This window comes from Hyperoodon ampullatus (genome assembly GCF_949752795.1).
Source record: "Hyperoodon ampullatus genome assembly, chromosome: 19".
Taxonomy (NCBI): Eukaryota; Metazoa; Chordata; class Mammalia; order Artiodactyla; family Ziphiidae; genus Hyperoodon; species Hyperoodon ampullatus.
The window spans coordinates 43,440,595-43,459,344 of record NC_136932.1 but is presented as its reverse complement, the minus strand read 5'-3'; the positions used below and the strand labels follow the sequence as shown (position 1 = coordinate 43,459,344).

The following is an 18,750-nucleotide window of genomic DNA, read 5'->3' as shown; positions in this document are numbered from 1 at the left end:
AGAAACTGAGACTCCTAGAGTAGGGTAGAGGTGGAACTGTCATTCGAACCCAGGTCTTGAGCCCATTCCTGTGTTTCTGGTCTTGCATGACACCACAGCTCCCTGGCTCAGTTCGGCGGGATCACGCCACTCCTCTGGGCTTTGGTTTCCCCGTCCACAGATGAAGGGTGCTCTGTAGCAGCACCCACGATGGTTGTGCGTGAGAAGGAAACAGGTGGCGAGTTCAAGGGTTCAGAGTCCCTCAGGTATGTGTGTGTTGGGGGCAGGGATGGAAGTTATCGTGGGGACCTCGGGGTACAGGGATCTGGGGGAGAGGTGGGGCAGAGAGAAGAGATGGTGACATTTTTGGAGAGCTTAACCCAGGACCAAGGCTCAAGACTAAGGTGTGAGGGAGTGCCGGGTGAGGAGGGATGAATCGGTGAGAGCAGAGTATGCACATTTTCTGAGACTTCAGTCCCAAGAAATCCATTCTACCTGCTCAGCAGCAGAGGAAACGAAGTGCCCAACAGCATAAGAGACATGCCCCACCTGGACCAGGGACTCGGAGGGCCACCATCCCAGAACCTCATCCCACTCCCATCTGGGCAACATCTGTCATCCTCAGACATGGTCTAGTCTGGATAACAGGGCCCTCGTCCTGGAGTCTAGCAAGGGCCCAGGGGCGTGTGCCCGTCCCCACCACTATCATGAAGGAGTCACAAGTGTAAAAGCCATGTTTCTAATTATCCCCCAATGCAACAGCCACAGAACACAGATGGCCATGGCCTGCTAGAAGCCAGAGGGACAGTTCCTGATGGCTCCCAGGGTGAAGTAGGAATGCAGAGCAACTGGAGTGTCCCTCAGTCTCAGGTCATAGGCTGGGCGTTAATAGTCACAGAGCAGGCTCCCTGAGGTGTCTTCTCCTCGGAAACAGGCTGTAGAGTCGACGGCGGCTGGAGGCAAATGGTGGGAGTGGGGCCGAACCGTGTCCACACAGCAGCTGGAGAATGCTCTCTGAAGACCCCCGGGCCAGATTCTCCAGGACATCTTGATTCTGACTCTCCTCTCCGCCTGCCCCCACTTCTAGGTCCCAGAGTGGTCTAGACAAAGGGCAAGTTTCTGGCCTGCGATGGCAGGCGAGGGTAGGGGAAGACGACCTGGACGGGGCAAGGACCACCCTGGAAAAGTCTGTGGCCGTAGGTCCTCTACCACCTGCCAGCCCTTCATAAGAGGGCAGGCTCGGGGCATGGAGCCTGATCCACTAGCAGAAGCGAACCTGAGTCCAATCCTCTGCTCAGACCCTGGAACTTCCTGAGTTGGACTCCTTGAGCTGGGGGTGGGGGTGTGCTGCTGGCAGAAGGACACACATCAGCCTGCCCACAGCCCCTACAGAAGAGCCTGGGTGGAGGGCTCCTCCATCCTGCCAACTTACGCATCTGCTTCTGCTGAAAGCAGGGATCCCAGGTCCTCTGCCCACCCCTCAGGGGGACAGGCAACGAGATGCCAAGCCTCCTGGAACCCAGTGCCATGTGGGCCAACCAGTCTCCGCAGCCTGTACAAATGGGAGCATCTCCCCCTCCCAGGCAGCCTAAGGCCCAGGGTGGCGTGACAAGAATGCAGGCCTGTGCCAGATGGGGCATGTGCCTGGCAGGCCTGCTTGGGCGGGACTGGAAGTGTGTGGGGGGGAAATCAAGAAATGAGACGCAGGCCAGAGGGTCCTTCCCACATCCAGTGGACTGTCTAGATCTTCACTGTTGACAAACTAGCTGGTTTCACTCACACCTCAGCAACAAAAACCTGTATTTAAGGGGCCGATTCCAGGGATCTGGACTGGAGAGAGCAAAGGAGTGTGGCTAGAGGTCCCCCTGGGAGGTGGAGGATACCGCTGCCTCCTCAGGGGGCTGGGCTGGGCCCTCCGCACTCCTGGCACTGGTAGGCAGAGCTGGCTGCCAGCTCCAGCCTCCGCCCTGGATTCACTCTATCCCGGCTCAGATCTGTGGTTGGGCTTCATCCAGGGGGCCCTCCGCCAAGAAGGAGCGAGGATGGATCTGCAGGGGTAAAACAAGCAGTGAGCGGAAGGAGCGAGGGCAGGCTTCACCCCGTGCCTTCTGTCTCCCCCATCCCCCAAAGGCTTCGGCTCCATGGTGGGGGTCGGCTCCTCGGCCCGTGGCCTCAGGGAACTGGTGATGGGCTCAAGTCTTCTGGGCTACCCTTCCTCTTACCCACCAGCAGCCATTACCTTGAAGGGAGTGCTTATCCCCACCACAGAATGTAGGTTGTTGCTATAGTAAAAAAGGAGAAACTGATCCTCAGTCTCAGGGATGTCACTAATGTCGATGTACACCTGGAGGGAAGGACAGACGGAAGTGGATCAGCTCCACGGCCCCAGGCCCCATTCAGCTCTCAGCTCCTTCCAGAAGACAGGGGAGAGGTCAGACAAGCCCGCCTGCTGGAGATGTGGAATTCCTATCTCAGGAAAGGGGGCAGGTACCTGGTTCAGCCCGTCGCTGAAGGAGACCTGGTTGTCCCTGACCCAGACATACGACACGTAGTCATTAATGTGGCGCAGCCCCACCTGTGGGAGGGGGGAATCGGACGGGCAGTCAGTGGTGTGGGAGGACACGGGACCCATGTCAAGTCCTACGGAGAGGATGGTGTCATGTCTGAGGCTGGCCGTCATACCAGCTGCCTCTTCCCCTGCACTGCTAGCCCCTCGGTGGGCAAGGACCCTTGGGGTGGATGAGGGTAGCTCTGCAGTCTCTGTGCCCAATTCCCCTGAGCACCCAGAATAGATAAACCGGTGGGGGGGGGTGCGACCGATGGGCTCCCTGCCCGCCTGCCACGTCACCTTGTACAGGCCAATCCAGTCCCAGGGGCTGCTGAGGAAGTCTGCGGTCAGGGAGTAGCTGATCAGCATGTCGCTCTCCTTGGCGCACGGGCTCTCGGGCAGCAGGGTGACCAGTGGGGCAGATACCGATGGCTTCAGCTACGCACAGGGGCGGGAAGGGGTTGACGTCCCACAGCATCATTCCCTTCCCTGAGACGAACGTCCTTACTGTGCCCTTGCAACGGTCAGGGTCAGTGGGGAGGGATGGAGGGGCACCCACAGGTTAACTCTACTAGGCTGCCCTTAGAGTATCAGACCTTGGCTGGCCAGCTCGAAAGAAGGGCCAAAGGCTGATCGGGGATGGCTGGCCCTGCCAGGAGGACGAGACTGGGGGCCGGCTAGGTAACCAAGCAGAGAGCCAAGTGCTGAGGAACGTCGGAGTGGGGGAGATCAGGGGCGCCGCTGGCGGGCTGAAGAAAGAAGCCAGGGAGTTGCTCACAGGCCCTTCACGGTTCCTGATCCAAAGGCCCAAATCCAATTTGGGGGCCTCTGGTGAGAACAGCTATAGGCATGTGGAGGAACACAGTGGTATAAAGAAAGACAAACAGTAAGAGGGCAGCCAGCAGCTCAAAGGAGGTGAACACCGCCTTGGTCATGAGTGGTCATGAGATGGCAAGATACAAGGATGGAGGGGGCTTCCTTTGCAACCTGAGCCCGATAGGTGCAGGACAAATGAAAGCAAGTCCTACTTCCCATGGTAGGTAATAAGCATAATGGAACTCAGGAGCCCCAAGGGACAGTACCAAGAGGAAATGGAAACCTACTGACAAAGGGTTTGAACACATTTTTGACAGACAGAGCCATCAACAGCTCCTAAGAAGAGCTGGGATACCTGACCCGGGAGGAAAGGCAATCATGTCCTCCCACAGGTCTCCCCTGGGGCATCTGCTGACATGAGAACCCAGGGCGGGAGGGTCTGGGGATGTGGCCCAGCATGGCTGCTCCTCTGCCAAGTGCCGGGCAGCCCAGAAATTTACCTCCAGGTCAAAGGTGCTAGTGACAGGCTTATGGTCACTGATGCTGTACAGCATGTGGCTGACGTAGCTCCTCAGAAACAGGGTGAAGTGGGGGGCTGACAGCGTCGGGGTGTGGATGGCGGCCTGGGGCTGCCGCTTCAGCCTCCACAGGATGCGGTCGGTCCACGCGGGCTTGCGCTTTTTCTCACTGGGGGTGGGAGGAGAGGAAGAATGGGGAGAGAAGGGTTGGCAGGTGAGCAGGAAGGGACCCACGAGCTTGCTGGATGCCCTAACACCAGGGCCTGTCAGCAGTCACGAGACCCCTCTGGGCCAGAGCTGGAGACCAGCACGGCAGCAGGGTGTCCAATGGAACCAAAAGTATGCTGGCCTTTGTCAGACTCAGCCAAGGACCCTCAGTAGACTAGAGGGTCACAATCAAATTGTGACTCAGAAACATCCCATTTAAAGCCTTTATTATTTCTTGAATAAAAGCAGCAGAACATCAAAGAAGCTGAGGTTTGGAATTTGGAGTGAGACAGACCTGAGCTGGAATTCGGCTTCCCCCATACTAAAGACCTGACCTTAGGGAAGGAAAGGGAAGCATTTAGGGAACGCTCACTACATGCCGGCAACCAGAACTATTTATTTCACTCTTCACAAGTGGAGAAAATGAGTCTTGGAGGGGAAGTAACTTTCCCAGTCACACAGCCACTGAGTGGTAGAGCCAGGACTCAAGGCCAGCCAGCATGACCACAGAGCATGTGCCCTTAATCACCAGGCCAACCCCTCTTAGGCCTCAGCTTCCTCATCTGTAGAATGGAGATAATAGTAGTTACGTCATAGGGTTGCTGAGATGATTAAATGAGATGAAACACAAAAAATGTTTAGCACCATGCTTCGTACAACATAAACTCTCTGCATACACCGGCTACTGTGACGCTTTGTTCTCAAGAGTCAAGTGAAAGACCTCCCACCTGTTCTTTACTCACCAGCTTCCCTGACGGGCATAAGAGAGACCATACAGCTTGGTCAAATGATTCGCTGCTTTAAAACCTTTAAAGAGTCTTCACTGCTTCCAGAATAAAGCTCAAGTCTCCAAATGTGGCTTTCAAGGTGCGCAGGAGTCTGACACCCCTTGTGCTACCTTATCTCCCTCCTCTGCCCCAGACCCACCTCACCATGGTGAATGTCTCAAGCCTCTGGGCCTCTACTCTTACAGCTTTTGCTATCTATAACTCCCTTTGTCACAGGGAGAGGCCCAGTTCCAGTGCTGTTTTTGTCATAAAGCCGTCACTGACCTCTCTGCTTCCAAAGCATTCTACACAAGTACATCTCCTATTACAGTATATTGTAGTTCACTGTTTCCCAGTCAGCCTATCAGTTAGCGTGTAAGCTTGGAAGGTAAGGACGGACTTTTGGCATCTCCTGTGTATCCTCAGCATTAGCACAGAGCCTGGCATGCAGTAGGTACTCAAGAAGTGCTCCTGAAACCCAAAGAACTAAAAAACAAAAAAAACAAAAAAAAAAAACCCAAGCTCATTCTCCTTCCTCAAAAATGCCCACCTAGGGACTTCCCTGGTGGCGCAGTGGATAAGTATCCGCCTGCCAATGCAGGGGACACAGGTTCGATCCCTGGTTGACGAAGATCCCACATGCCGCGGAGCAGCTAAGCCCGTGCCCCACAACTACTGAGCCTGTGCTCTAGAGCCTGCGAGCCACAGCTACTGAAGCCCGCACGCCTAGAGCCTGTGCTCCGCAACAGGAGAAGCCACCGCAATGAGAAGCCTGCGCACCGCAACGAAGAGTGGCCCCCACTTGCCGCAACTAGAGAAAGCCTGTACGCAGCAACAAAGATCCAACGCAGCCAAAAATAAATAAAATTAAATCTTAAATGGTTTAAAAAAGTGAAAAATATATTTTTAAAAAATGCCCACTTATGCAAAAAAATGCCCACTTAATCATTTTTTTAAAATAATTTATTTTATTTTTATATATTGTTGGCTGCATTGGGTCTTCGTTGCTGTGCACGGGCTTTCTCTAGTTGCGGCGAGCGGGGGCTACTCTTCGTTGCGGTGCGCAGGCTTCTCATTGCGGTGGCTTCTCTTGTTGCGGAGCACAGGCTCTAGGCGTGCGGGCTTCAGTAGTTGTGGCTCGTGGGCTCTAGAGCACAGGCTCAGTAGTTGTGGGGCACGGGCTTAGCTGCTCCGCGGCATGTGGGATCCTCGCGGAGCAGGGCTCGAACCCATGTCCCCTGCACTGGCAGGCGGATTCTTAACCACTGCGCCATCAGGGAAGCCCTGCCCACCTAATCTTAACATATACAGTTTCATATGCTTATAATCAGTTTGAAATTCTGTTTTTGTCTTCTGCTTCATTCACTTACTATTTTAAACACACATTTCTGGTATACTTCCATCACTTCAATAACAATATGGTTTTCCAGCAATAGAGGCAGAATGGTGCCTCGGTGGTGAACTCTGACTCTAGTATCAGAGACCAGTTGGGGAAGGTTCTGCCCCTGTTAATTAAGAGCTATGCGGTTCCAGGTTAGTGAATCTGGGGAGTGGTGCCCTTGGAGAGGGCATGGAAGCTCCTTCCCCTTCCCCATACCTTGTCCTACACATCTCTTCCATCTGCCTGCTTCTGAGTTATATCTTTTTACAACAAACCAGTAACTTAGTTTAAAAAAAAGTTCTGCTCTTGGGCAAGTGACTTCATCACTCCAAACCTCAGTTTCTTCCACTCTTAAGATGGGGTGACAACAGTGCTTACTTCAAAGAAACATTGTCGAGGGAGTGGTCAAGAAGTGGGAACTAGGGCTTCCCTGGTGGCGCAGTGGTTGAGAGTCCGTCTGCCGATGCAGGGGACGTGGGTTCGTGCCCCGGTCCGGGAGGATCCCACATGCCGCGGAGCGGCTGGGCCTGTGGGCCATGGCCACTGAGCCTGCGTGTCTGGAGCCACAACAGTGAGACGCCCATGTACCGCGAAAAAAAAAAAAAGTGGGAACTGGCTAAACCACCTCTCCTCGGGGCTCCTGGGTTTTCAATCCTTCACTCTTCTGAGGAGTGTTCAGGGGATAATCGGAATGTGGTATTCCCATCCCAGAGACAACAGACACTCAATCTCCAAACCAATCTTGGACATTCAGTGCCTAGCAATTCTTAAAACTTGGTAATGAACCACATGAATGTACCACTCTCCCTTTCAAAGCATCCTCCCCACCTCCACTTCCCTATTATGGTCAAGAGCCCATACTTGCTGTCCCGTCAGGATCCTCCCCAAGTCCTGACCACAGCCTGACTCTCCTTCCCCCTCAGTACCTCAGCTTGGCTCTCCTTCCTCCTTGGGACCTCAGCCTGTCTCCCTTTCCTCCTTTTCCATGGACTGGTCCACACTCATCACTGGGCACCTTTTTGTTCATTCTTTCAGTGAGCTTTACTGAGTATTGTTCATTCTTTCAGTGAGCTTTACTGAGCCCTTATTATACGCCAGGCAACTGGGGATCTGCTAAATGGGATTGACAAAGTCGTTGACGAGCTCGTTTAACAAACAAAAGACAAGGAACAAATAAGCAAAATAAATATGTACCAACTAAATATTATACATTTCCCTCAGTTCTCCATTCCTAATAATAACTAAACACGGGGTCCTTCTGTGCATCAGACTGTTCCAATCCTTCCAACACTGGAAGAATGCCACGGGTCACATTTTCCTTCTTCTCCAGGACACTGAAGTTGAGCGGGGTCACCCTATGCAGGTGGGAGCTGGGTGCCTGCCCACGTTGCTGACTACAGTCAGTGCTCCTTCCACTGCACCCGTCTCCTCCAGCTTGCCCGCAGTGGCTGATTCCCAGTGTGTCACCAGAGCCGGGTCTCACTAATGCTTTTTTTTTTTTTTTAAATACATTTATTTACTTATTTATTTTTGGTCACGTTGGGTCTTCGTTGCTGCGAGCAGGGGCTACTCTTCGTTGTGGAGCATGGGCTCTAGGCATAGGCGTGCGGGCTTCAGTAGTTGTGGCTCGCGGGCTCTAGAGCACAGGCTCAGTAGTTGTGGTGCACAGGTTTAGTCGCTCCGTGGCATGTGGCATCTTCCTGGACCAGGGCTAGAACATGTGTCCCCTGCATTGGCAGGCGGATACTTAACCACTGCACCACCAGGGAAGTCCCATCACTAATGCTTTTCTTGGCTGAATGGTCGTGACTGAGTACAAGAATTATCTCTGGAGCTTACAGGCGCACCTCATTTCCTTGTGCTTCGCTTTTCTTGTACTGCACCGATATTGTGATTTTTACAAATTGAATGTTTGTGGCAACCCTGCATCGAGCAAGACCATTAGCACAATTTTTCAAACAGCATTTGCTCCCTTCATGTCTCTGAGTCCCATTTTGGTAGTTCTTATAATATTTCAAGCTTTTTCATTATTGTTGTAACTGTTACAGTGATCTGTGATCTTTGATGTTACTATTGCAAAAAAAAATTATGACTTGCTGAAGGCTCAGATGATGGTTAGCATTTTTTTTACCAATAAAGTATTTTTAAATGAAGGTATGTACATTTTTTTAGACATAATGCTATTGCACACTCAACAGACTACAGTATAGTGTAAACATAACTTTTTTATGTATCAGGAAACCAAAACATTTGTGTGACTCTCTTTATTGTGATATTCGCCTTACTGTGGTGGTCTGGAACCAAACCCGTAATATCTCTCAGGTATGCCTGTAGTATGTCTTTACTTTCTAAAAATTAAAACCAAGTAGCTCTGCAGGATTCTCCTGGCTTAAGAGCCTAGAAAACTTGAGCCAGTGTACTGACCCAAAAGTAGTGATGTGTTCCATTTTGGGGTCTGAGAGCACTTTTCCTTTCGGCTCCCTATGGCCGAAGATGGCTTCTAAGTGTCTCGCTGAACTCTGGACTCGAGTCTTGAATAGATTGATCATAACATCCTCTGCTCACTGCCTAGCAGAGAGGTGGACTGGGTTCCTGTCCACTGTAACAAAACCATTGCAATCCCTGACTTTAATAGGATTTCCTGCCCTCAGCCCTTTCACCCTCCCGTGTAATGGAGCTGACCTCGTTTCTCATTACATCTTGGCTCCGGGATGCTGCCGAGGCTGGGCAAAGCTCCGTACCATGCCCTGCATGCAGCTCAGTCCCTCTGTACAGTGGGTCAACTCCACTCAAGATGCCTCTCACCAGCGCTGCTGACTGATCAGAATGCCTGCGCTCCTTTTTGCCTCCCTGACAATAACTCTCATTGACTCCTCCTGGCTTCAGCTGCCCGCCTCCTTACCATTTGCTTCACCCTCCTTCGGCACTTCCACACAGAGTTCTGGAACCTTCTATGGGCCAACTCCTGGACTTGAGAGTGTTTATTTGGCTCTCTCACTCTGGGTGGGTCCCTCTACTAGACTGGTTGCTCCTTAAATGCCTTATCTTTTCCTTTTGTCCTCTCAGGCTCCCAGTTTAAACATATGCCAGGCACTACGCTACACACCAGGGACGGTCATAAATCAGATCCGGTCTCTGTGCACTGGGCATTCATAGCACAGCAAGAAAGGCACACTGTGTTTTAAAAGCAACACTGAAAGCATGGTGTGTGCAAGGCTTGCAGGCAGCATAAGGGAAGGAGAGAACTCTCAGTGAAACGGGCAAGGGTCAGGAAAGGCTTTTCAGATGGTTCAGATGATGTCTGAACTGGGCTTTCAGGATGAATAACAGACTGAGCAGACAGGAATGTTTCTGTTCACTATGTGGGGCTCAGGCCCTGCCCACCGCAGGAGCTCCCAGCTGGGAATATTTCAGTTATGAGGTCCCCCCATAAGGCCCCTGTTCCTGTCCAGACATTCCTTCATTTCCTGGGCTCCAGGCAAGGGGAACTGGATTCACACAGACTCCAGTTCAAATTCTTGCTCCGTCATTTACTCTGTTACTACCTTACTTAGATCTTCTGAGACACAGTTTCCTTATTTGTAAAAAGTCAGTATCAACAGCATTTACCTAATGAAGATACAGTATAAATGAAGTGAAGTGATGCGGGCAAAGCACTCTGCACGATGCCTGGCCCATGGTCAGCACTCAATAATGTCAGTCACAATGTGGATTATACCTATTATGTGGAAATAACATCTGCCTTCTCCTTAGCAAGGCTTTGCTATCCCAATCCTGCCCTCCTTTCTGCTGCTGCTGGCAAGACTGGCTGTGAACCCAGAGGCACTGTGGGCTAGAGGAAGGCATCGTGGGCAACACAGTCCAGAGAATTGGGTCTGAGCCCCAGCTCTGCCATCGCTAGCTGAGCCACCTGGGTAAGACCTTGAACATCTCTGAGCCTCTCTAGGCCATCTCAGTAACTTCCAGTCTCCTGCTGGTTTCCCTCCCATAACCAGGGGTGTGGGCAGAGGGACACCTGGCCAAACGGTCTGTCAGCAGCTCTCTTCCTGCTGGCAAGTGAGGTTTTGAAGTCAATTGGTAGAGGGTCCCAACCCCCAAGGCCCCAGCCTGTCCCACTGAGGCCTGACAATTTCCACAGTGAGTCCATTGGACCCTCATCTCCAATGGATGGCTGGGGAGACTGTCAGCTGTGGACCCGGCCAGCAGGCCAGCTGGAGCCTGCCCTCCTCCCTTCTTTCTGGCTTGTACTGTAGCTCAGGCTGGACCCTGTTTCCAGTGTTCGTGGCCTCTTCTTGTGTGCACTGCCCTGGCTGTGACCCCACTCTGCCTTGCTCCACACACCTGAAATGGCTCATGCTCTCCCCCTTGCTTGGTGGGGACATTGTGGCTCTGCCACACGGCTTCCAGCACTGGGCCAGCAGCTCTTCCTCTCACCCCAGGCTGGCTGTGGACATACCTACTCACCTGCTAAATCCCAGAGGCCTGGGCCGCCCTGGAGGTGCCTCCTGCCTCCCTCATGAGACAGTCCTGCTAGGGGAATACATGAAGGAGCTGCTCCAGCTGAAACAAAGAGCCTCATAACATGTAGGGGGTTCTTTTTCTTCAAAGAGATGAGGATCCTTGCCCTAAATTGGGCCAGGGACCTCTTGCCAGAGCTACTTTTGCCCCTCTGCCTAAGCCTAAGGTTTTGGTGGTCACTTGGCCCTTTCTCAGCTTCTGAGAAAAGTTTTCAGTAAAACTGCTACCTGAAGACATGAATCTAAAAATAACAACAGGGACTTCCCTGGTGGCGCAGTGGTTAAGGATCCGCCTGCCAATGCAGGGGACATGGGTTTGAGCCCCGGTCCGGGAAGATCCTACATACCACGGAGCAACTAAGCCCGTGCACCACAACTACTGAGCCTGTGCTCTAGAGCCCACGAGCCACAGCTACTGAGCCCACGTACCACAACTACTGAAGCCCGAGCGCCTAGAGCCCGTGCTCTGCAACAAGAGATGCCACTGCAATGAGAAGCCCGCACACCGCAACGAAGAGTAGCCCCCGGCTCGCCGCAACTAGAGAAAGCCCGCGTGCAGCAACGAAGACCCAACACAGCCAAAAAATAAATAATAAATTTATAAAAAAATAAATAATAAATAATAAAATAAAATAAAAATAACAACAGCAGTTATCACAGTGCTTACCGGGTGACAGGCACTGGTCTGAGCACATGCAAGGTCTCATTTAATCTTCAGCCCCGTGAAATAGGTATTGTTATCATCCCCATTTTATAGATGACAAAATTGAGACTTAAATACCGTGTCCAAGGTCATACAGTTGATGAAGGGCAGAGCTGTGCTTCTAACTACCAGATGCACTATCTCCACATTGTTCCCCATTAACTGCCCCCCTGACAACTACTACTTCACCTTCCTAAATAGTACCCAACCCACTCACAGCTGGGGCAGGGCTATGTAATACCAGTAATTGGCTGAGCCAAGCTTTCTGCCCCCCTGTCTGGGTAGGATCAGAAAGTCCTGGGGAGCGGGGACAACAGAGACAACATTCAGGGGCAGGGGTTCCCAGAATGCTGAAGTACAGTCCCCTCAAGTCAGCAATCAACCGTCTTCCCTCCCCTTTGGCTCTACCTGCCCTGCCCCCAACCCCTATTCCTGCCAGCACTGTGTCTCCCCTTCCTGCTCTCCCTGCGGACAATCTGGGACAGCTCCCATGGGCAGCATCTCATGAGGGGGGCGGGTGGTGCCACTCCTGAGAGGTGATGGCTGGATCTATTCCTGCTTCCCCGACACTTCTATTCGGAGGCAGCTCCCACTGCCACTAGGGCCAGCATGATCTGGCTTCCCAGGCCCAGACCTGTGACAGGCTGATCCTCTCCTGGTGGAGCGCCCTCACCTGGTGTCATAGTTGTTGGAGTTCTTATCAAACTTGTAGGTGGGCGGGAAGAGCAGGGGGCCCTCCTGGAACTCCCGGAGCAGTGGGTCGTGTCTCTTGGCAATGCTGAGCTGGAGGGAAAGGCACATTCCCATCTCCCAGCAGTCCTGCCCCAACGGCCCGGCACCACGCTCCAGTCAAGGGCTGGCACATGCCATCGCAGTGGGGCAAGAGTCAAACCCGGCCACTCCACCTCCTCACTGCCCCAGTGGCAGCCTCGGCACCCCAGCCCCCGGCGCCCTCACCCCCGGGAGATCAGCTGGATCCTTTTGCAAACATTACCACATGGTCCCAGGGGAGGCAGCTGCCTGCCTTTTCCCAGTTCTTGGACTATAGGGACCAGGCTCTGAATTCCACCTCCCTGGCAGCCACCAGCAAACGTGTGTCAGAAGGGAGGCTGGGGTAGCCAGGGTCCCCCAAAGGGGTGGTATCTCATCCTCTAGGAGGCAAGCCAGGCTGGGGGTGGGAAAGACAACAGGGACACAAGAGGGCTGGCGATGGTGCGGGGCCATAGCAGGCCGAAGCCCTTCTCGCTCCCTAACCTCACGCACACCCAGTGGCTGTGTCCTCGCTCCTCCAGCTGGAGACCGGGGCAGCCGAGCAGGACTGGCTGCCCTACCGGCAGAGGTCAAGCCCTATTAGACCCCACCCTGCCTGGGAACAGGGACTCGGGCGGCCTGGGAAAGGAGAACAGGCACTAGAGAACCTCCCCACATCTCATGTTGACCTCCACCCACCACGGGCTCAGACCACCCTTCGCGGCCCTCCCCTCATCAGATACCTGATCCTTCTCCCACAGGTCACTGTAGCACTGATTTTTTATGGATTCCCGAACAAAGTGCAACCCAAAGTCCTCAATCCGAAAGTTCATGTCTCCAAGCCAGAGAATGAGGCTTCAGAAAGAAAGGAAAGCAGGCGGCCTGAAGGTTTGTGACGAGGTCAGAAAAGGCAGGACCACAGGGGTTCTGGCCACTCACTGCAGGGCTGCCGGAGAGTAGAAAGCTCGAGGGGTGGGTGAGAAGATCAGGTGAAGACAAGAGCGGGGCCCAACGGGACTGTTCTTACGGCCCCCACCCGCCACCATTTACGCCGAACAGATGGGCCCCAAGGGGCACGTGGCAAATATGGAGCAGGCCCTAGCCCTCCCTCCTCAACTGGGCAACAGGCAAGGCTGAGAACCAGCCCTCCCGGGGACCTCGGGAACCACGAGGTTCTTGACCTGGGATGTTCGGAAGTGCCCAGAGCTTCTAGGCAGGGCAGAGGGGCCAGGGAAAGGGAAGGTGTTCCAGACCTCAGGTAGGCAAAGCTGCAGAGGAGAGCAGATGGGCTGTCAGGAAAGAGGCTGGGAGAGGGTGGGAGATGGGGCGGACTGCCTCTGGCTGGGGAGCAGTGACCGGGCAGAGCACGCTTGCCTGGGCTGGCCTGGGGGAGAGGGCAGGGGCGGCAGTTCACAACGGCATGCTCACTCGTGGTCCAGGATGTTGGGGATATCCTGTGCCTCAAAATTCTGCATCTCCAGGATCCGGTCAAAGTGCTCCAGCCGCTGGTCATTGTTGGCCATGTGCGGGGGCAGGTGGCAGTTGATGATGCTGACATAGTAGCCGTAAAACTTCAGGAAGATGTCGACGCCCCCTTTGTTCCCCTGGTAGGTGGGCAGGAGGGTGGGAAGCCATTCTAGGGGGGACACACATCTCTTTTCCCATCCTAGACCTGAGGGCAGATGGTCTCACCTCCTGTGGGGTCTCCCAGAGTCAGACACTCAGCTCCCAGAGTGGCCTCTCCATCCACAGAGCCCAGCTCATCCACCTGCCATCCTAGGGATGCTAAGCTCCCCTGAGGCGGGAAGGCGGCTATGCAGGGCACTGGCCTGGACAGAGTGCCAAGATTCATTTCACCCCCTTTTTCACTTGCCCAGCTCTAAAGCCCCCAGCCCTGCCCATCCCAGTGAGACGGCCCCCCAGCTCTTGACTCAGACAACAGCTTAGTCCTTACCCAGTACCCGAAGAGGCCAGTGGGGGTGGATTTAGTAGAGAGGATCTGGATAAAGGGCAAATGCTGATACTTGGCAAAGATCAGTAAGAGGAGCCCCTGCATGCGGACACTGGAGACCTGCAGGACAGAGGGGCAACGGTCATTCGTGTCCCTCCAGGCCCTGTGCTGGGCGCTCTAGAGAGCCCTGATCCACATGGATGTCCTGCGCCAGGGGTCTATGGCATCTCAGTGCAGATGGAGTCTCAGCTGCCAAATGATGCATTCTGGAAGCTAAGCGGGTTCCAGTTTCTGCTCCTGGGCTTGGGGGTGGAGGGCAGAGAAGACAAGGCTGCCATGGACCCCCTGCCATCAGGAAGGCACCGACTCTTTGGCCCTGGCCCAGGCACGGTCAGGTGCTTTTCTCCTCAGTGCCCTCCTGAGTTTCCATGGGTACTGTGCACTGGGGCTCAAAGAACTTCAAAGATGCTCTATGGGACAGTGGCTAAGGGCCAGATCTGGGTTCAAATCCCAGCTCGGGCTCTAAGTATTTGATATTGGGCAAGTCTCAGCCTATTTTCTCATTAATAAAGCAGGAATCTATCTCAAAGATGCTGGATTAACTGGCAGTTATTATTTTTTTGGTTTAGGGATTCTTGAAAGTAAATGCAGGGAAGAAGCATGAGAGAGCCTTCTAGGGTGCTGAAAATGTTCTGTATCTTGATTTGACCAGTGGTAACATGTTCTGCATATACATATAAAAATCCACCTGGGGACTTCCCTGGTGGTCCAGTGGTTAAGACTCTGAGCTTCCACTGCAGGGGGCACGGGTTCCAACCCTGGTCAGGGAACTAAGATTCCACATGCTGCGTGGCGTGGCCAAAAAAAAAAAAGAAAATCCATCAAACTGTACACTTAATTTCTGTATACATTATAGCTCAGTGCAAAAAAATTAAGAAAATGCTACTGAAAAATAATATAGACTGTGGGCAGTTGGTGCGTACGAAGGCCACGTAGAGGTGATGAGAGCGAGCGCAGAGGACGTGTGTTCACAGATTGGGGAGAGTAGCTACCGTCCACTGACACACTGCCTCGCGCATTTAATCTTCTAGCCAACCCTTCAAGGCGGCTCCGTCCCTGTTCTGCACATGAAGGACCGAGGCTCAAGGAGACTAAGGAACCAGTAGGACTACCTGGATATTCAAAGGACCAGGACTGCCAAAATCCCTGCTCTCTGTGGCCGCGGAGGTGGGGTGGGAATGGGCCAGTGACCCTCTCTCTCAGCTGCAGGCTGTCTACACCCACCACCCGAGTAGCTATTTCCGGAGCATGAGGTGCAGAGGCCAAGGAGGAAATCCCCGGGTGGGGAGTGTGTACTGGGGCCTTCCAGGAATTATGAAACTTGATCCCACAGGCCAGGAGCTCTGGGACGGTGGAGGAGTCAAAGCAGGGGGAACCCCAAATCCATGACCGAGGGAGGGAGGTGTGAGAAACTAGGGTTCGGCAGAGATTGCTACAGATGTGTCCCCCGCCTCACTCTCCACCCCCGCCCCGTCTCGGTCTCTCCCCTTCGCATGCAAATATGACGATGGAAGTGGGTGAAGGGCTGAACTAAGAGGGACTGATTCCCAGGGAGCTGATAAAAGATTCAGGAAGAGTTTCAAGCTGAATCTGAACCCATAGAGCGGGTTGAGGCGATGGTCTCTACCACAAAGGCACCAGCCTGCTTCGTGAAGCCGCAGGGAAGGGGGCGTGGCGCAGGGAGGATGGATGTGGGGGTGGGGCTGTGGGGAAAGGCAGGAGGCTCGGAGGGGAAGTTCCAGTGGAGGAAATGAAGTAGGAGGAGCTAAGGAAGGGACTAGAGGGAGGTGGCTGGGAGCCTAGGAGCTGGCCAAGGGGGTCAGCCCCAGGCTTCTCAACCCGTGGCTGGCAACTTCTGGCTAAGGAATAGGCTGCAGGCAGGGCTCGCCCTTCACCTCCACTCTCGGCCCGGGGAAGAAAGGTCATCTAATTTGGGTGCCAGGCCCTCAGGCTGCTCTCCCAACCTCAGGAGGCCGCATGGATAGAATGAGCTGTGTCCATGCCGCAAGATGAGCTCACTTCCTTGGCTCAATTCCATCCTGCCAAGCCCTTGCCAGTTAGCCAAGGTACAAGGAGGCCTCCAGTCTTGGAAAGGCAGTGGGTGGTGAGAGAGAAGCGGTTCTGCCCTCCGAGAAGGTCCAGCTCCAAGTCTGCAGCAAGAGGCCCGAGTGTGACGTGGAGGGAGCCGAGGGCTTGGGGGCTGGCATTTTTTAGCCTCAGCAGCAGGACCAAACCTTGTCTGCCGTCCTCCTGGCTCTGCCCTCCTCGGGAGGACTCACAGCTCTTGCTTCAGCACCCTTAGGCAAATTAGGGTAACAGAATTAATTCTGAAGAAATCCAGTCACCCAGGGAAGGGAAGAAAGGAATTCTGGTATTTCCAGGAAGGATTGCTTCTTGGAGGCATTTTGCGTGGGAGTGTGTTTCATCCCTTGGCTGTGCAGGGCAGAAAGGTGAGATCCAGCAATCTAGAGCCTTCCTGTAGATGCTCCTATGGTCTAAAGATTCCCCAAAGAACTCTAACCCTACAGACTGAGAACCTTTTTCCTCCACACCTGTGTCCCCTCTCCTAACCTCTTCGCCCCTGAGAATTTGAGGTGCATATCCCTTATGATCAGAGGATACCCTCTGATACCAGCAGGCAAGTCGTGGGATACCTGTCAGCCTTAGAGATCATCAGTACAGCAATAAAGTACAGTAGCCAAGAACATGGGTTATTAAGTTTGAAAGATCTGGATCTGAACCCCAGATATCCTGTGAAACCTCTGAGTCTTGGTTTTAGCCATATAATACCCATATTTCAAAAGAATTAAGATTTTTAAATAACGTATATAAAGAGTTTGCTTATAATGCTTAACACCAAGTAAGCACTCGGTAGATGGTGGCAGTTATTATGCTCCGAGATTTCAGGCTGGGCCTGAGAGTAGAGGTTGGAGGCAGGGGGTGGGGTAGGCACTGAGGTGTTACTAAGCCCCGCTGCACCTCCCCAAGGAATTCTCCTAACCTGAAAAATATCAAGGTGTTAAACTAGGGGTTCCAGCTCAGCTCCAGCTACCTCTGAACACACAAGGCAGGCAGGAGCCCCAGGGAGCCATGCGCAACTGAGGTTTGGGCCTTTAAATAAAAGGGACACAGCATGAAAGCTGGAGTGGGAGACCAAAGGACTAGGGATTAGTGATAAGAGATGAGACACATTTCCCAATTGCCCATTAACTTGTAAGTTACCTTGACGAAGCTCAGAGGGGAAAGCACATCCATGAAGAAACTGCTCCATGGGTCTTCAAAGGCAGTGTCAGAAAGGAGGCTCATGATCCCACAGTTCATTTCCTGCAAACTGCCCACCTCCGGTCAGAGGCTTCCCCCTGGCCTGGAGGGCACCGCCTCTGCCGCAGACATTTAGCACTGCCCTCAGCTGACTTTCCAGCCTTGGGCTCTCAGGACCATGGTCTCTCCCTCCCCTGGCTGTTGACTGCCAACCCCTTGCCACTGCTGATCCAGGACAACAGACACTGCCTGGCCCTGATGCAGGCTGAAAGCTCCTGGCCTTCAGACTCCAGAGTGAGGGTGTACAGGTTACAGCAGTTCCCCACAGGGACAACTTGGGACTGGTCAGGCTTACCTGATCTCAGATATAGGGATGCGTGACGGGCCTGCAGACACCTACCCAATGACATACACGTCCAGATTCAGGTTCAGGTTGTTCAGCTGAAGCAGATCACTGAGGTCTGGAGGGGGTGCTGCAGAGGCCACGTTCCATGTCACGACATGTATGCTGAGAAGGGAAGCCATGGAGGAAGGAGGATGAGCCCTCATCCAGGTAACAGACAGGGGGCTGCCCCTGCTAACGGCTGCACCACAATCCGCTGTAGTCAGAATGGGAAACGTGTGTTTCTGCATCCGGTGGAGGGAACAGGGCCACTGAACTACAAGCCCTTCATCTTCACCTCTGTCCCCGAAGCAGGAAATTCCCACCCTGGATTGGCTCCTCCGTGCAGGCGTACAGCTCCCTACACCTGGCAGCACTGGTGCTGCTGACACTAGGAGAGCTGCCAAAGCGGGGCTGAAGGTTTCAGAGTCAGGCAAGGGAAGGGGTGTGGATGGGGTGGACTGTCAGGAATTTATTAACTCCACCAGCCCTTCATCTATGGCTCAGTCAGCAACTTTCCACCCCCACTCTTCAATCCACGGGATCCTACAACCACCAGAAAGATTCTGGAGGTTCAGTTTTCACCTTGCGAGAGGCCTTAGTACTGCAAGACAGGGGAATTTCAAAAATAACAGAGATAACAGCACCACATTTCCTTCTTCACTCATCTCTGGAGCACAACCAATTCTGCCAAGCATTTCAGAAGAGCCTAAGAAGATTCTGAATAACAGGTTTCTCAACATCTCTCTCAAGACTCTACCCTCTTTGGGGAAAAGTCATCAGTTGGATAACATCCACCTCAGCTTCACATAAACCCTAGGGAAACAACAGATCTAATCAGCAGCTCAGGGGATGGAGAGACTTGCAAATCTCTTCATTTGAATAGTTACAGTAATGCTCCCAGGAAGCC

General features: G+C 53.3%; 1 protein-coding gene across 1 annotated transcript; it reads right to left on the bottom strand.

Annotated features, from left to right (window-relative positions):
* Positions 1 to 1,762: 1,762 nt before the first annotated feature.
* INPP5K (inositol polyphosphate-5-phosphatase K) lies at positions 1,763 to 18,091 on the bottom strand (the record flags this gene model as incomplete). Its single annotated transcript, XM_079725192.1, has 11 exons — positions 1,763 to 2,027; positions 2,219 to 2,323; positions 2,471 to 2,554; positions 2,828 to 2,965; positions 3,844 to 4,030; positions 12,110 to 12,219; positions 12,930 to 13,041; positions 13,615 to 13,790; positions 14,141 to 14,257; positions 17,420 to 17,528; positions 17,859 to 18,091. The coding sequence occupies 11 exons, from the start codon at positions 18,089 to 18,091 to the stop codon at positions 1,968 to 1,970; spliced, it is 1,431 nt and encodes a 476-aa protein (XP_079581318.1). The 3' UTR covers positions 1,763 to 1,967.
* Between the last annotated feature and the right edge of the window lie 659 nt (positions 18,092 to 18,750).